The following is a 15769-nucleotide window of genomic DNA, read 5'->3' on the forward strand; positions in this document are numbered from 1 at the left end:
TCCCTTCCAGCCTAGGCCATTCTATGATGATGATGATGATGATGATTATAAAATACTAATATGAAGAAAGTATCCATTTGCTTTTAAAAGAAATGCCCTTTGGAATCCAGTTAATTCTCTAGTTAACATGCTCAACAAGAACCACTTCAATATTCAAATATTTTCTCCACAAAATGAAACAACGCCTATGAGAACAGTATAATTCCACAGACACACCCAAAACTAATAGATGACCAAAAAAAATAATCTTGCCCTGAAATCAAAATTCCATAAATTAAAAAATAAAAATAAAAAAATTGCCTAAAACATACCTACGCAGGGGAGGGAATAGCCAAGTTCTGGATCATGGATGAACTGGCGGTCATTCAGCATAGTCACACAGTACAAATGGAAACAGTCCAGGCAAATGACATGGCGATGCACGCACTGGAACACGAGCACAGGACTCCTGTTAAAAACAAAACAATAAAAATAATGAACGACTGGATTGAACTCCACAAAAAGCTTTTTGTCAATCTTCTAATTTTGTACTTGTTTTTCATTAGTAGTACTCAAGATTATTCCATACAGAAAAAGAGTTTAGCCTGGCATATTGTAGCACTTTCAGAAAGAGTTGGTTTCTAATATGAAACAGATGCAAAGATAAGGAAGTAAGTTTTACTTAAAGCTGACACTTCACTGAAAAGTGGAACCTAAAGCAAGAAAAGTGCTTTAGTAACAGAAATCCTCTCTATGAAGGAAGGTAAGATCATATACAGTAAAACATCAAATAGTGGTAGGTAGGATTAAACAGAGATGTGACCAGCTAGGAAAGCCAAATAGGACTTTGTGAAGACCACCCTGTGCCTTCAGCTTCTCAAGGCAGCCGTTGGAAGTCTACATGGAGGTCATTCCCTTAATTATAAAGAGCAATATAATTCAGCTTCTGGTCAGAGCTATGGGATTCAATTTGGGAACAAGGCACCTAAACTTCAGGGCTATATACAAATAGCTACCTGCATGCTAAGTGAGAAATTCCCACGGTAGTTGACACACTCAGTGGAAGCTGGAGCTGATCAGCCCCCAGGTATCTGCACTCCGGAGAGCTGAGTCACGCGCTTGGCTCCATTGCCTGCACGGACTAAATCTCTACAGCCCATCATGGGAGTTCAGACACCCACCACACACACAGACACCCACAGGGAGACAACTAAATATGGGTGTCCCAAGCTTGACTGGATATCGCCTGCGGAGATACCAAGAGGTAACACTTAGAATAAGCGAGGACAAACAGTTTTATTTCTGAGTTGGCCTGCATGCAGAAACCCTCCAGCAGTGGCCACAGCAAGGAGGGGCAGCAGCGCCCCAAATCCTGCTCAGGACCAGTACACTGGAAGTGAAACTATAAAAGAGCAACACAAGTAATATTACATACACATGAAATGTGTCTTCACTGTAGGAACACAAACCTAACGGGTTTGCTCTAATATAAGGTACCTTTCACTAACTCCTGACAGGCATATCTTAACTTCCAATTCCAAAATAATGGCTTTGACCCCTTTGATTAAGTTATGTGCTCTGTAACTGTTATAGAACACTGCTTGCTTATCAATTCTCCTTGAAAAGTACTATCAACTCCCAGTATCAAAGTCGGAAAAATAGAGATGTATTAAGCCGAAAAGAACAGTGAGATTCCCATTCAAATGCTGAACTACAGTCCTTTTACTTATCTATGGGAAAACATGAGTAGAAATGTGTTAAATGTTAATATTTTTTAGTAATTAGGAAGAAAAAGAATTGTTTTGAAAAATAAAAGGAGGAATTCTCACATATTCATTGTACTTTGGGAGACATATGTTAAAATGCAACATCAAATACAGCAGGACTTGTGATAAAATCATTGGAGTTAGCAATAGTGATGTAGCTTCTACAAATCCTGCCAGACAATGCTTTGAAAACCCACTGAAACAGTGAGTCACCAAGCCCTATATGTGGGAATGCGACTGCAAAATGTAATCAATAATAACTTCAGGTACTGTATATAAGCATTTAATCTTCCATGAAATTGTGCTTTAGAGTTGCACATACTATAGAATTCATGGCAGTGTGTTGGTATCTCCTAAAATATAATCTCTATGTTTTAAGGATTTTGTTGAATAAAGCAGCTTAAAAACTGAATTAAATAAAACCTCCCCATTACTAATCCTTATTAGTTGCCCACTTGCTGTTCTAATGTAACAAATAATAATTTTAAAAAGACAGCTGTAAGGCAAAATGAGAAGCTGATCTCTATCATTTTAGCTCTGGATGGTACCAAAATAATTATAGAGAGCTGAAGGAACAGTTATCTTGTCTCTATGGTGCAAAAGTCCCCACAGCTCACCATTCAGATGTAACCTTGAGAAATACATCCTAAAGATCTCTTCCCAAAATGCAGATATAATCAAATTCGCCTATAGCTTTAAAGGATATCTTTATTTTAGGGTTAAGTGCTCTTTTTTACTGCTGCAGTATCTGAGTATTTTTTAAGTTTCATGGGAAGCTCCCTGGATCTAAGCTCACACCTCTCTGACCTTAATTTCAAAGACATAATATATCTTATGTGTGAGGAGAGATCCATAAGTGAAAGCCATCAAAAGTTGAGTATTTTTAAAAACCCAGACCAGAAATGAAAATGTCATTAGTATTTCCAGCTAATCTTGTGTGAAACCAAGACAAACAGCACTTCATTACGCAAAGGAATTACTACAATCAGTTACTTACGTAAATCATTATGTCATAATGAATTTTACTTCTTAATATATTGCAATTGTTTGAAATCAAACTATATTCTCCAGAAGTAGCACAGCCATATACATATACATTTACACTGCATCTTTAGGAACAACATTAATGTTAAAATGTGCTACCTTTTAACACTATTGCTCTTGGAAGCAATGCATACAAATGAGATATAAATCTGGGTTCAGACTGTGTCACAAAACACAAGCTTAATTTTCTCAGCTATTACATTGACCACTAATTTTGTAGCTCATAGTATCTGTGGCATAAGGCTTTGAAAAATTCAGTCTCTATGAAACTAGTATTTATCTACATTCATTTGGCACTGGAGCAGTCACTAGAATTCCAACATTTGCCAGATTTGTACCAAAAGAAAACACTTCTAGTTTAAAAGATACAAGTTTTGTGCCTGAGATAAGTAAGGATGGAGATATTTGATTATGTTCATAATGCCTGGGTGAAGCTAGTAAATACTCATTTAGGACAACTCCAAGAGTTACTAACAGAAGCCTTGCTTGAACCAAACACAATTTATTTCAGAGTATTATGAAACAAAAAAATTGCCATGTAGTGTAATGAGGGCCCTTGCTCAATCTAGCATAACGGTCTAGTAATGTCAATCTGATGTGTATTTTAGAAGGTATTTCATAGGTTTCATTTGCATAATATGTTTGGCTGAATTAGAGGCTTCATGAAAATAATATTTAAGAAAAATGCTTCTCGCACAAGGGATAAATTGGTCTTTTCTGTTTGCCAATTAGGAATGTAACCACTTTTAAAAATTGAAAATCCAACATTACAATGCATCACAGAAAATTTCCATAATAAGTCACTCGCTTCTGCGTTCTGATTCCTTTTCATTAGTATTTTATCAGCATGCATTTACTTAAATGAAAAAGAAAAGAGTACCTAAATGTTTCTGTTTCCTGCTAATACTGTCGGATAACTGTGTGGCACAACAACAGCACAGCTGGAAGCACTATCTGGTCTGTACATTCTTTCCTCCTTCTCCTAACTGCGAAGCAGCAAGAGAGAGATAATTCTCAGATAGGCTACAACAGTATACTGGCTAAATAAAGACACAAAGACCTGATCTTGTTTAGATAATAAGCCCGCTGGGAAATAAATTGTTCTAGAATATTCCAAATTCGCGTTGACAGTTATTAATGTACTGAGAGTGAGTCCAACGGCTATGGGTGTGAGGGGCTACTTAGCATAAGGAATTATTTGCAGATATAACAGTGGATTAACTGATATATCTTTCAGTGCCTGACGAAGAAAAATGTTGGGCAATTTGTCCCTTGCTTGGTCTTTATCCTTCATGTTTTGAAAAAAGCTTGACTGAGGAAAGGTTAAACAGCACACCACATATATCACTCCATTATTTTTTATAAAACGTGAGTAGCCACAGTCTGAAGCACTTTGGAACAAGGAAGCCTGTAGATATCTGTGAAAAACATGTTGGACAAATCTGTGAAACCCCCTTGAGGTTATTTCTAGGTGACAGCTGGATTTTTCTCACCTCAATCTCAAAATCTTAACCAAATAATAATAAAAAACCTTAGCAGATGTCTGTAAGGCTGCCTTGCTGGGATTGCAGTCAGTGAAGCAAAAATAGCCATTTGGGATTCATTTCTGTGTGGTAAATAAATCTGAATGCACACAGCTCTATCACAGCCTTTAACCTCACCTATGAGCGCTATATTTATCACAACACATTTCTGCATTTCTAATACAGTTTTCCATGTTGGCACTTTTTCTGTACTTCAAAAAGCTTTCTATGTAAGCACCATGAAACAATTTCATTTATAAATGGATGTCTATGCCATTCTAAAATAAATCTTTGATAACATACAGGTCAGATCGATAAGCATCATTCAAGAAAAGATGAATACGTATAAGATGAAAAAAATACTACAGAAAATATACATTTTTGTGACATAGACACTACAGGCATTCTCCTAATGCATAGACAATCAAAGCAATTAAACAGGAATACTGTCCTGGAGCAGCACTCAACGGGTTTTGACTCCACTCTTGTAGCAGAACAAAATTATAATGCCTAAATAAGACAAATTTTTCATCCACCACATGGTTTCCTCATAGAGCTGTATGTAGGAAGAGTATAGCCTTATAATTCATACAAAGCATGTGCCACATATGGTTTTCCTTTCTAAAGCTCACAGCCCATAGTCTTACTCAAAACTATTGAAAGACTAGCGTGTTTGTGATGGTTTAAGTGCATGAGTTTCTTACCATAAAAATACTTCCAAGTATTTTTAAATTCCTTTAGAAACATGCTACTATTTATATAAAATGTAAGTATAGAAAATAAAGAGACATTTCCACGTGTTTTCTGTTTTAGAACTGAGGCAGTTTGGAGGAAAGTATAGCAACAAATCTTGCCTTTTAATGAACAATATGCTATTACAGATAAATAAAAATAGTAATCTAGCAATTGCAGAAAACTTGTAAGTAACAATGCATGCCCTTAAATATTTAAACAAGAGTAGGCATTTGAAAAGGGTATCAAGACCTTACAAGAAAAAGCAAACAATTAGAAAGTATTAGGAAAGAAATCTCAGGGATATGACTTTGCAGTCAAGAACTCATCTTTCATGGACTTTTAGGAAAACACAAAAAGTACATCCCTGCTTTCCCCTTCCTAAGGGGAAATTAAAAAAAAACCCAACAGCATATATAATAAATTCTTAGAAAACTGACATATTAAATCTACTAAAACAACAAAAACTGGTCTTTTTCTCTTTGATGACTTGCCACACAACGCATCAAAGGTCGTATTGTGAAGGTTATGAACTGCATGAGACAATACTGTGCGAGCTTAAACTTTCTGGCTGTGCTTCTGTATAAAAATGTATTCTGACCCACAGCTGTTAACTTAAAGGTGCACTGGTAAGTGAAATCTGACCTACTTTCTCCTCTATTATATGTTCGATGTTTTCCTCTAAAACGTGCTTTCATGTTTCTTACTCCTCTTGGAAAGTAGCGCCAAGAGGCCAGAACCCAGGAACAGCCTGACAGTAATAAACCAGAACATAGGAAGGAAGAATAGCTACAATTAAAATTAGTGCACATCATGGTAAGTGCTTTCAGCAGTTCTCCTGTTAACTCTGGGTTGTTAATCTTTTTTTCCATGCTATGGAAGTGACACACATAATTGCCTGTAAAAATCTGTGATAACTGTGGCAGGCAACAGCATCTGCCTCCCAAGAACACAGGAAAAGGAATTCTATGTTACATGTACTGGTACATTCATATCAGTACCTGGCACTAAATATGTGCTATGCTTGCTTGCTCAGAGATGCCTTTTCTGAGCAACATGTTCAAACACAATAACCACCCTTGGCACTAGCAGCTGAATTTTACGATATCAAGGAATGTACAGTGATTAGGATAGAGAAGAAATTTTCTTGTAATCTATCAGGCTAGCTGTCTACAACACTTCTCTGTGCAGCAGATTACGGATAAATCAGTTATGCTTTGAAAGGAGATCAGTAGAATCTGCTCCTTTTCCTTCATCTGTGCTTTTAAAACCCCATTAATGCTCCACTAGAGAGAAAAGGAAAAGACTTCAGTAATGGAAGCAAAAGATGAAAACTTGGAATAGAGGAAGCAGCTCACAACCTGCCCTAACCCAAGCTGTGATGCCAGTTGGAAATGCAAACATGAGAACAACCAATGGGACAGCGTAAGCCTGCAGTGTCTTTGCTTTTCACAGATCACGGGGAACTTTGCATGGATGTGGCTCAAGGGACCCTCAGATATCGATCTGTTCTATTCCTCCTAGCAATCCCCTGGGAGCTCAAGGACTGTCCCAGCATCAGGCTCACCATGATATTTCACACATGTATTCAACTGCATTCAGCAGCACACCAGAAGTAGGACCATAATCACAGAATTATAGAATCATTTAGGTTAGGAAAGAACTTTAAGATCATCAAGTCCAACCGTTAACCTAGCACTGCCAGGTCCACCACTAAATCGTGTCCCTAAGCACCACACCTACGTGTCTTTTAAAGACCTCCAGGGATGGGGACTCAACCAATTCCCTGGGCAGTCTGTTCCAACATGTGACAACCCTTTCAGCGAAGCATCAGTAGGATCACAGCAGAAAAAGCAGAGCAGCCTCCCCCTAACTCAGAACCTCTGCAGCTTGCCGAGCATCGTCTTACTGTGAACAGATTTACCCTAACCCTCAACACCCATACCGGCTTTTTGGCATGCAATGACCTCCTAAAGTCTACGTCACTTATGCCCTCAGCTTACGCCACCTAAGGGTGGCAAATGTTTCTTTTACCCTCTCCTGGATTTACGCTGGCTCACAGCAGACTCATTCTGCCCCAAGGCAGCATCCAGCCTTCAGCAGCACAGGCAGAACTTGACGCTGTGGGCAGTCCACACCAGCCCACATGCCCTATCTCTCCTAAAGATCCTCCCTTTCACAGGCTCTTAACTTTCTGACTAGAGACACTCAATTTTGACAGACTAGAGATATCAAGTCAGAAATCAGCCTAGTTTGGTTTTAAAAAATAAAAATAAAATCACGGAGGTAACTGATGAAGTTGCAAGAATGATGGGATAGCACAATAAGAGGAGGAAGGGCTAACTGCACCTGCACAAGCAACACCATATGATCCTTCAGTAATTAAAGATGAATAAATAAAACGTCGAAATGTCTTTGTACCCTACCGGCCTCTTATTCCCCTGACTGATTGCTGAGGATCCCATCGATTTCTTCCAAGGATTTAAATCTAATTTAGTCTTACTCCCTACATCTATGCTAGTAAAATTAACATTGTCAGCAAATGTTCTTATGCTACTGGAATGCAACTGTCTATGCTGTTAAACTGTTAGAATGGGCCCTGGCATGGTTTTAGGCTTGCCTGAGAGCAAAGTCCCAAACAGTTCCTGAGCATAGTCCAGGGGTCACCATGTGCTGTCTCCAACAGGCAACAGCAACGTGCATGTGGCCACACTGCTTTTAAAACTAAGAGAGTTTAATCGCACAGATTTATAGTAGACAAGTTTCATTCTGTGACCCTGCTCTCAATACCAGACTTTACCCTATTATTCTGTTTCTGCATTCTTAGACTCACACCTCCCTTCCCCGAGCCTAACTTTTCAAGATAGCCTGTAAAAGTTATGTTGTCTCTAAACACATTACATAGAAGAAAGTTTCCCAACATGAAAGATAAGACAGAATCATGACCTCTTTTTGCCTGTTGTGGATGCTGAAATCCCTGGAAAGACACTGAAAGAGGAGAAAACTGGATATCATCTTAACGGATACTTTTTCATTCCCTGGGACTCCAAGAGGAACTTGGGATACAGCATGTTTCCGCTGTGTAAATTTCAGTTCTTCCCATCCAGTTAACTTTGAATACACATCCTGGTGCATGAACATCAAGACTGTGTCTCTTAACACATATGGAAGATAAGACGACTGGAAAACAAGGTCAGGTAGTGAAGAGGAGAAGGGAGGAGGGGAGGAAAGGAATATGTAAGAGGGAGAAGAAGGTACAAGTGCTACCTAAAATGCATTTGCTCTTTGAGAATTATCCCTCACCGCCTTAACATTATGCTTTATGCTTTTCCTCATCTTTCTTTTCAAATATGAATATTCAATTTATATGTTCATCCGAACAATAACTTGAGGGTGCTTCCCATTAAATGAGTCTTCAGTCTCAACCAAAGATATGCTTATTATCTTATAAACAAAAACACCCTCAAGTTATTGTTATAATAAAGACCTTTCTTTATAGGAAACCACTTTTTTCAATGCCTCGCTATCGTTACAATTTACAGACAATATTTTACCCTTTCCTCCTTAAGGCAGATACCTTAGCATAAATGTCATTGTGTAGTTATCTAAGAACACCTTCTACACCAGCACCTTCACTCAAACGGAAGAAGAAAGAGCCCTGGGCAAGCAAGTCTCACTTATTGCATTCTGACTTGGTATGTTGTAAGTATACAAAGCAGTTAATTCCCCTTAACAATATTAAGAAAATAGTTTGCAATGGCCACAAAAAAATTGTACCAACAGTGAGACTAGCTTGTTATTTTTCTATCCTGCTTATGACCACCACCACAAGAAATTCATACTGTGATTTTTTTTTCCCCCTGAACTTGTTATGGCCCTTTGTCACAAGAACAAGCAGGAAATTTAAATCCTCAACATGCACTGTGTGCTTAAATTTTTCATTTACTTCCTACATCTTTTTTCCATCATGTCAACTTTCTTTACACAGAAGAGCAAATGGAATCAACTTTCCAAACAGAAAAAGAAAAAAACCCCACAAATTAAATAGTAAAAACCAGATGAATTATTACAAAGTTTGGGAAATCTGAAGTTTGAATTGGTCCAAAAAAAAAAAAAAAGCTTGCAGAAAATTTTAAAGTTTTACAGAAATTAATTTAAACTCAGAAGTGGATTCTGGAAGTTGAAATAATTTTATATGCCTCTTTCCTGTTTAATTTCAGCATATATTCTCAATAGTTTTTACTGCCTACTTGGAGCCTGGCTGGTCCCAGTTGTGCCTGCTCTTTCAAGGAATTACACTATATATTAGAACTCAGGTAATCTGCTCTTTTTACAGGAGTACTCAGGAAAAATCTTCTCCCATTTTTCCACGTGACCTAATAATCTGTGTAACACTTGAGAAGACTGAAATTTATCCAAATATAACCTTGCATTTCTCTAGGATCATTCAATTACAGATCTTGATACTCAAATGATACACGGAGTACAGTGAAAGATAATGACAAATAGGCACACGTGTGATTTATCTCTTTACTAAATTTACTGAATACCGTAGGAATGGAAGCAAGGGTATTCACAATATGCTTTAAAATATTAGCTCTGACAATCCTGTGGAAGCTGTAAGTGATGCTAACACGGACTGACTTCTCAAAGACGACAAACTGCAAGAAAAAAATGTTGGTGGCCATTTCCTCTGTTCTTCAAGCAGATTAGGCTTTTAGTTAATGAAATAATAATACACTATTCATATAAATGTCATCGAACTTACATAAACACCCTTACTGGTAAAATAGCATGCATGAAAGGGTATGTATCTTGGGAACCCTGAATAATATTTAGTCTTCACCCATCTTTCTCCTGTTTTGACAAAGCAGCTTACTTCCCACCTCACACTTAGCTAGTTACATGAACTGACACATGAGGACGGAAAAGGATATGGATTTTTGATCTTACTCCTTCCTTATCCTCGCTGAGCATTTGATCAAAGATAAGAACATAGCAAGCAAGCTCTGCAGCTTTCTTGGAGAAGATATAACAGCTCTAATTGTCAGCACTAATGAATATTTTGACTTCTCATATTTATCTACAGCTTTCCCAGAACACACAGATCATTCCCATGAGATTATTCCCATTCACTCTTCTGTTACACTCTCTTTGTTAGAGGAAGTAACCCAGCCTTGGGAGAGAAGACAGGTTATGGGTAGAATCCCTGTATTCCAGTAATTTCAGAGAAAAACTAAGACAAATAAATTCAGAAATATCAACAGGTATTTAGTTTTCCTCTGCCTTCAATTTCCTTTTGACAACTCCCTCAACACACCATACTTACTGCATATGAGCTGGGTCTGGATTATAGTTTAGATATCAGAAAAAAAAAAGAATGAAAAGAACAAGGAAACAGAATGGAAAACAAGCAAAACAAAATTAAAACATGAACAATCAAACACATTTAATATGTGAAATAATATCCAGGAGATGTCTTGCAATCATCATGGATAACACCATTATTTAGCTTCACAGTTCACCTATATTCATTCACTAGCTGACTAATCCATAAGGTATATACAGAAATCTTTCAGTACAAGTGAAATATTCAAACTAATGTACTTTTTCTAATCAGTCCAAATATTATGTATCAAAAACGTACTCCAAGCTTTATTTTTTACCCTTAAAATTTGCTTTAAAGTTTCAATTAAAGTTTTTATACTCATAAGTTGTGGGTTTTTTTAATTAGTGTTATTTAAAAGAGATAGGGCATGTATCTCTTTCAAAAAAACCCAACCCAGGACACAGGGGAATGGCTTGATCAGATTTTGTTTTTTAATTTAGATGCTATGTAGAAATAGCCTCTGGGATTAAGATTATGCATGGTAAAAAAATAAATATTTTTTAGCATGTTAGTAATCAAGAGAAAAGTATATTATAGCTAGACTGTAGATTCTGTCAGTTAAAGTAAGAGAAAAACCCGAAAAATAAAGAAGCAGATTCCCTGCCTCAGATGTCTGCACTGTGTTACCTTCAGATGGAAAACACTTAAGAGATGCTAAGGAAAAAGACCTTTTTAATTAGAGAGTTTCACTTGTAGTGTAGGGTCAATGGTTGGACTCGATGATCCCAAGGGTCTTTTCCAACCTGAATTGTTCTATGATTCTGTTTAAGAAAAATCTAGAAGGCCACGTTGTCTATACAAGGCTCCATTCTCAGAATGGATGGCAAGAACTTCTATGGTCTAGCAACTTGGGTATCCTAAGTTATGACTCATAACGGCTCACATAAAACATGATTTAATTAAAATTTATGTGTCACAGTGGAAATGTCAATGGATGTTTGATATTTATTTTTTACCAAATTCTTATTTATCTGTTTTCTAGCATATATATGATTTTTCCCAAAAATTCTAGTCCGATGAAGACAGAAACTTGTCTGGTAATAACGAAGAGAGCCTTGAAATTCAGTGATGAGAAAGGGAGGGTACATACAAAAGGCAGCTCTGCAAATTACTCTAACAAGTAGGGTTGGTGAGAATACAAACTTGCCTGAAGTCATGCATCCTGTTCTTGATATCATTTCATGTCTTTGAAAGTAGTTCATACAAAGGATTTAGGCTTTGTTCAAGAGAAAGAGTGCTGTACCGTGTATGGAACCACTCATTTCTGTACAGATGGACACAGCATATACTTCAATTAGCATGAAAGCAATGACTGAATCTGTTAGGAATCCGGTGTTCCTTCTCTGCAGATATTACCGAAATATGCTTGGCTGCAGTCTGCAAAGGAGCAACTAATATCATGGCAATGAAAAACTTCTAAGTAGCAGAGAAGTTATCAAAATGACTAACAGAAAAGCTAAGACTCACCACTTGTTCCCTAGGTCTGATTCTGTTTTCACTACAATCAATAGATAAATGTCGGCTGACCAAAATTTGGCCTTGCACTTTTTTGAATAACTACTTACATATAATTCAGTGTGAAAAATGCTATCTTAAATTGACAGGGCCAGATCAGGAGTTTTAATCACACCTAAAAATTTAATTGCACAGCAGCTGCATACAGAAAACACCTGCACATGCCCTTAATTTTACCTGGAAAACATTTTGCTTTAATATTCATTGGCCGTCTTTTGTATTTTTAAGTGGAGGAAAAGAGAAAGTTCAGTTCTGAAATAAAATCAACTGATAAAACTTCTACCAGAATTCACTTGGCTGTTAAAATAACACCTTTCCCCCTCCACACCAGATAAAATAATGAACATTTTGCTCACACAACCAACAAAGCTTGGGGAACCAGTTAAGGCCAGTGAATCTCAATGCTATGCTCTGCCTTACTTGATTTAGAGTTCAGAATCAGAGAAAACAAAATTTCTTCAGCCAAGTTAAAGCTGAAAGTACAATAAGGCACTACTGTTAGGATGCTCGTGTTACCAACTATTCCCAGCTTTTAGCAGTTACATCCTGGCTGGACAGGTGCTACAGCCGACTCTGCTTCATCCCCACTTCATGGAAACTTCACAATCCCCTGGCAATGTGCAGACCGGGAAAGAAAATGAAAAAGCAAACCAACACAAATATAACCCTTGAAATAACAGCTACTAGGTATACTTAGTAATCCAAGCTCTTCCAGAAACTGCCAAGCCTTTGAGCATGACTGATCCTCCAAAGAAGGTTTGGGCCAATTCTGATAAAGAATGGCTCGCACAATCCCAATTATATAATGTATCCATTATGTTTCCCATTCTCTCTCATATTAGCCAGCCTGACAGCGATCTGTTCAGCCGTGCGTGATTCATCAGATTTGCCTTCTGTTTCTAAGCACAAGCTATAGAAGAGAGCAGCCCTTGAACCTCAGCCTGCTTAGGCGAAGTGTGAGAAGTCAATGACATTTCCTTGTCTTCTGGCATCTGAAAACCAGCAGCCTCCTGGTGCTCTGAATCACCACAATATACATGGCTCAGCTGAGCACTGGAGCCGCACAGATTTTATAAATAGTGCCTACACAAGGTTTCAGTGTACTTGTGCAAAGGACCTTTTTATTCGAGGTCTGGCCTCACAACAGACAGCCTTGTTACAGAGGGTGAAGTTTATCACATTAGAAGCCACACTGTTAGTATTCAGGACACATTTCCAAGCGCGTATGACATGTCAGCTGCTTACATATCTTCCAATTCTGCTTCACATACTCCTTTTAAAGTTAAACAAGAAGTGACAGAAGTGTAGAAATATCTGTGTCCTGCACTCTCTGAACATAACAGCTAAAAAAACCACCTTGACATGTCGGCTGACAACGGAAAAAACATCCCTGACCTCTGCAGAGGTGTTCTGATGTTCATAACATCAATTACCTGTAACAGAGAGGAAGCTGAAAAGACATAATAAACTCCGCAATGAAATATATATACAGAAAGCATGAGGAATTTTGTTCGCATGCCTTGACACAGTTTCACTCTTTGCTCCTCTTTCTGTGTCTGTACAACTACTCATTCTACTTAGAGACATCCTGGAGATCTAAAAATGGGGCTAGCTAGTTGTTTATTCCATGTATTTGTAGCTATTTTCTTTTGAAAGATATTTTCTTGCATCTTCCATTGACAGACAGAACGCTTTCAGCCTTTCAGCAGCTAGTTTTTCCACTCTTTAAATAAACAGAGCATTCGCTGCAGCAATTCCTTTTCCTACAAAATTAATTCCCTACCACCTTTTTCTCTCTCTGTCCTTGAGATTCCTCCTTCAACATATCTCTAGTTCTGCCTTCAGCTGTCATCTCCAGATCAAGGCCAGCTTGGTCACCCTGGGTTCCCTTGGGGCCAGAAATCCAGTTCAACAGAAGAGGATGAGCCTCCTGTGAAAGTGATGCTACATTATATTTTATTTCAATTACTCTGATTTTGTATTCTGTGTTTACTACACAAACTCCAGTTTCTAGAAACACAGGGCAACAGGTATAGATTCATTTATGATAAACACAGCACGTTGTACATTGCCAATGGATTTCTTCCTAGCGTGATTCACATCTTAATTTTATGTTCAATTAACTACCAAGAAATGTTTTGACCTTTTAATATTCAATACTTGAAAAGTTATATGATGAAATAAGACCTTTCATTTACCTAATAGTAGGATGATGGGGTTGGTTATGCTTTAAATACACACTCTCGGGGAGCGGGGGGGGAAAGTTGTAGCTCTTTAAAAGACACATGTGCCCACATGACCTTCAGCATCCTGCACATGCTGTGAATTGCATGGGAGACACTTGTTATGCACTTTGAAAGGTGAAAAGCTTCAGCAACCTTGTTGAGATTTTTATCTGTACTCAGAGGATGGGGCCTAATTTTAATCTTGCTTAGTTCTGCATTAATCAGAACTGACTACACACTGAGGACAAGAAAACTGGTCAACTGTAAAATGACTGGGAAATCAAAATTTTGTGGCAAACCAGGTACTTGCAACTCTCCCACAGTGTTCCCCAGATAATGGGTCACAATCTGAACAATTAGAAAACCGTGGTAAAAATGGCACCTCAATTATCATGCAAAGAAACTAAAATTAATGGAATGGTCTTAAGAAGGCAAAAACCTTAAAAATCGGGTGCAAACAGACCACCTGAAAAGTTTGAGAAACCCATCCCTAGCCATTTTATCCAATTTACTTAATTTTCTTCTATTATTTGCTATAGTTATTTGTATAACCATCTTATATTCTAAAAGGTCACTATCCTTATCTGTCAAGGCTATTTCAGGTAAGTTTACCTGAGATATGGCTAACACACCTGTTTCTGTGAAGGAAATGCCTTCAAATGCTTTGTGATGGTAATATTAATGCTGCACGTTAATATTTACTTAATGACCCTGGGCACCAGCCACGTGTAGTGCAATATATAGTGGCTAAGCAAAATCTGAGAATGTGGAGCTAAGTGAGAGAGGAGCAACAAGGAGAGGAGCTCTGCAGGACCTCACGTTCACCAGCGAGGGGCTTTTTGGGGATGTGAGAGCTGAGGGTAGCCTTGGCCACAGTGCACACGAGATGGTGGAATTCTGGATCCTGAGAGGACGAAGCAGAGCAGAATGCAAGATTACAACCCTGGACTTCAGAAGAGAAGACTTTAGCCTCTTCAAGAATCTCCTTGGAAGAGTTCCAAGGCCCTGGAAAGAAGAGGGGTCCAAGAGAGCTAGTTGAAATTCAAGGATCACTTTCTCCAAGCTCAAGGTCCCCGTGTGTTGCCTGATCTAGTTGAGAGGCGTCCCTGCCCATGACAGGGAGGTTGGATTAAATGATCTCTAAGGTCCCTTCCAGCCTAGGCCATTCTATGATTCTATGATGAAGAACGGTCCAGGCCATTGCTGAAAGTCAGGCAAAAATGCCAGGAGACCTACATGGGTAAACACGGAGCTCCTACAAAACTCAGGCATAAAAACCAAGTACATCAGAGGTGGAATCAGAGTCAGGTAACCTGGAAGGAATACAGAAGCACTGTCCAAGCATGCTGGGGCCCAGTTAGGAAAGTTAAAGAACTGAACACATTGAGAGATGTTAAAGGCAACAAGTAGCAAAAGTACAAACTCCTGTACCTGCGGAGCAATAACCCCAAGGACCTGTATATGATGAAAGCCCAACAACAATAAAGCAGCTTTGCAGAAAAGTGCCTGATGGACACTGAGCTGAGCATAAGCCACAGAGATAGTTCATGGTGATGTGGGATGCATTAGGGAGAGCATTGCCAGCAGATCAAGGGA

General features: G+C 38.3%; 1 protein-coding gene across 1 annotated transcript in view; it reads right to left on the reverse strand.

The window, feature by feature from the left end:
• Window positions 1-311: 311 nt before the first annotated feature.
• PARK2 (parkin RBR E3 ubiquitin protein ligase) overlaps window positions 312-15769 on the reverse strand; it is a gene marked incomplete at its 3' end in the record, with an annotated part of 227581 nt that continues 212123 nt past the window's right edge. Inside the window, exon 5 of the mRNA XM_009873742.1 lies at window positions 312-448. Within this exon, the coding sequence (XP_009872044.1) occupies window positions 312-448 (137 nt within the window). The remainder of the gene's footprint in view (window positions 449-15769) is intronic.

The sequence above is a fragment of the Apaloderma vittatum genome, unplaced genomic scaffold, assembly GCF_000703405.1.
Source record: "Apaloderma vittatum isolate BGI_N311 unplaced genomic scaffold, ASM70340v1 scaffold6040, whole genome shotgun sequence".
NCBI lineage: Eukaryota > Metazoa > Chordata > Aves > Trogoniformes > Trogonidae > Apaloderma > Apaloderma vittatum.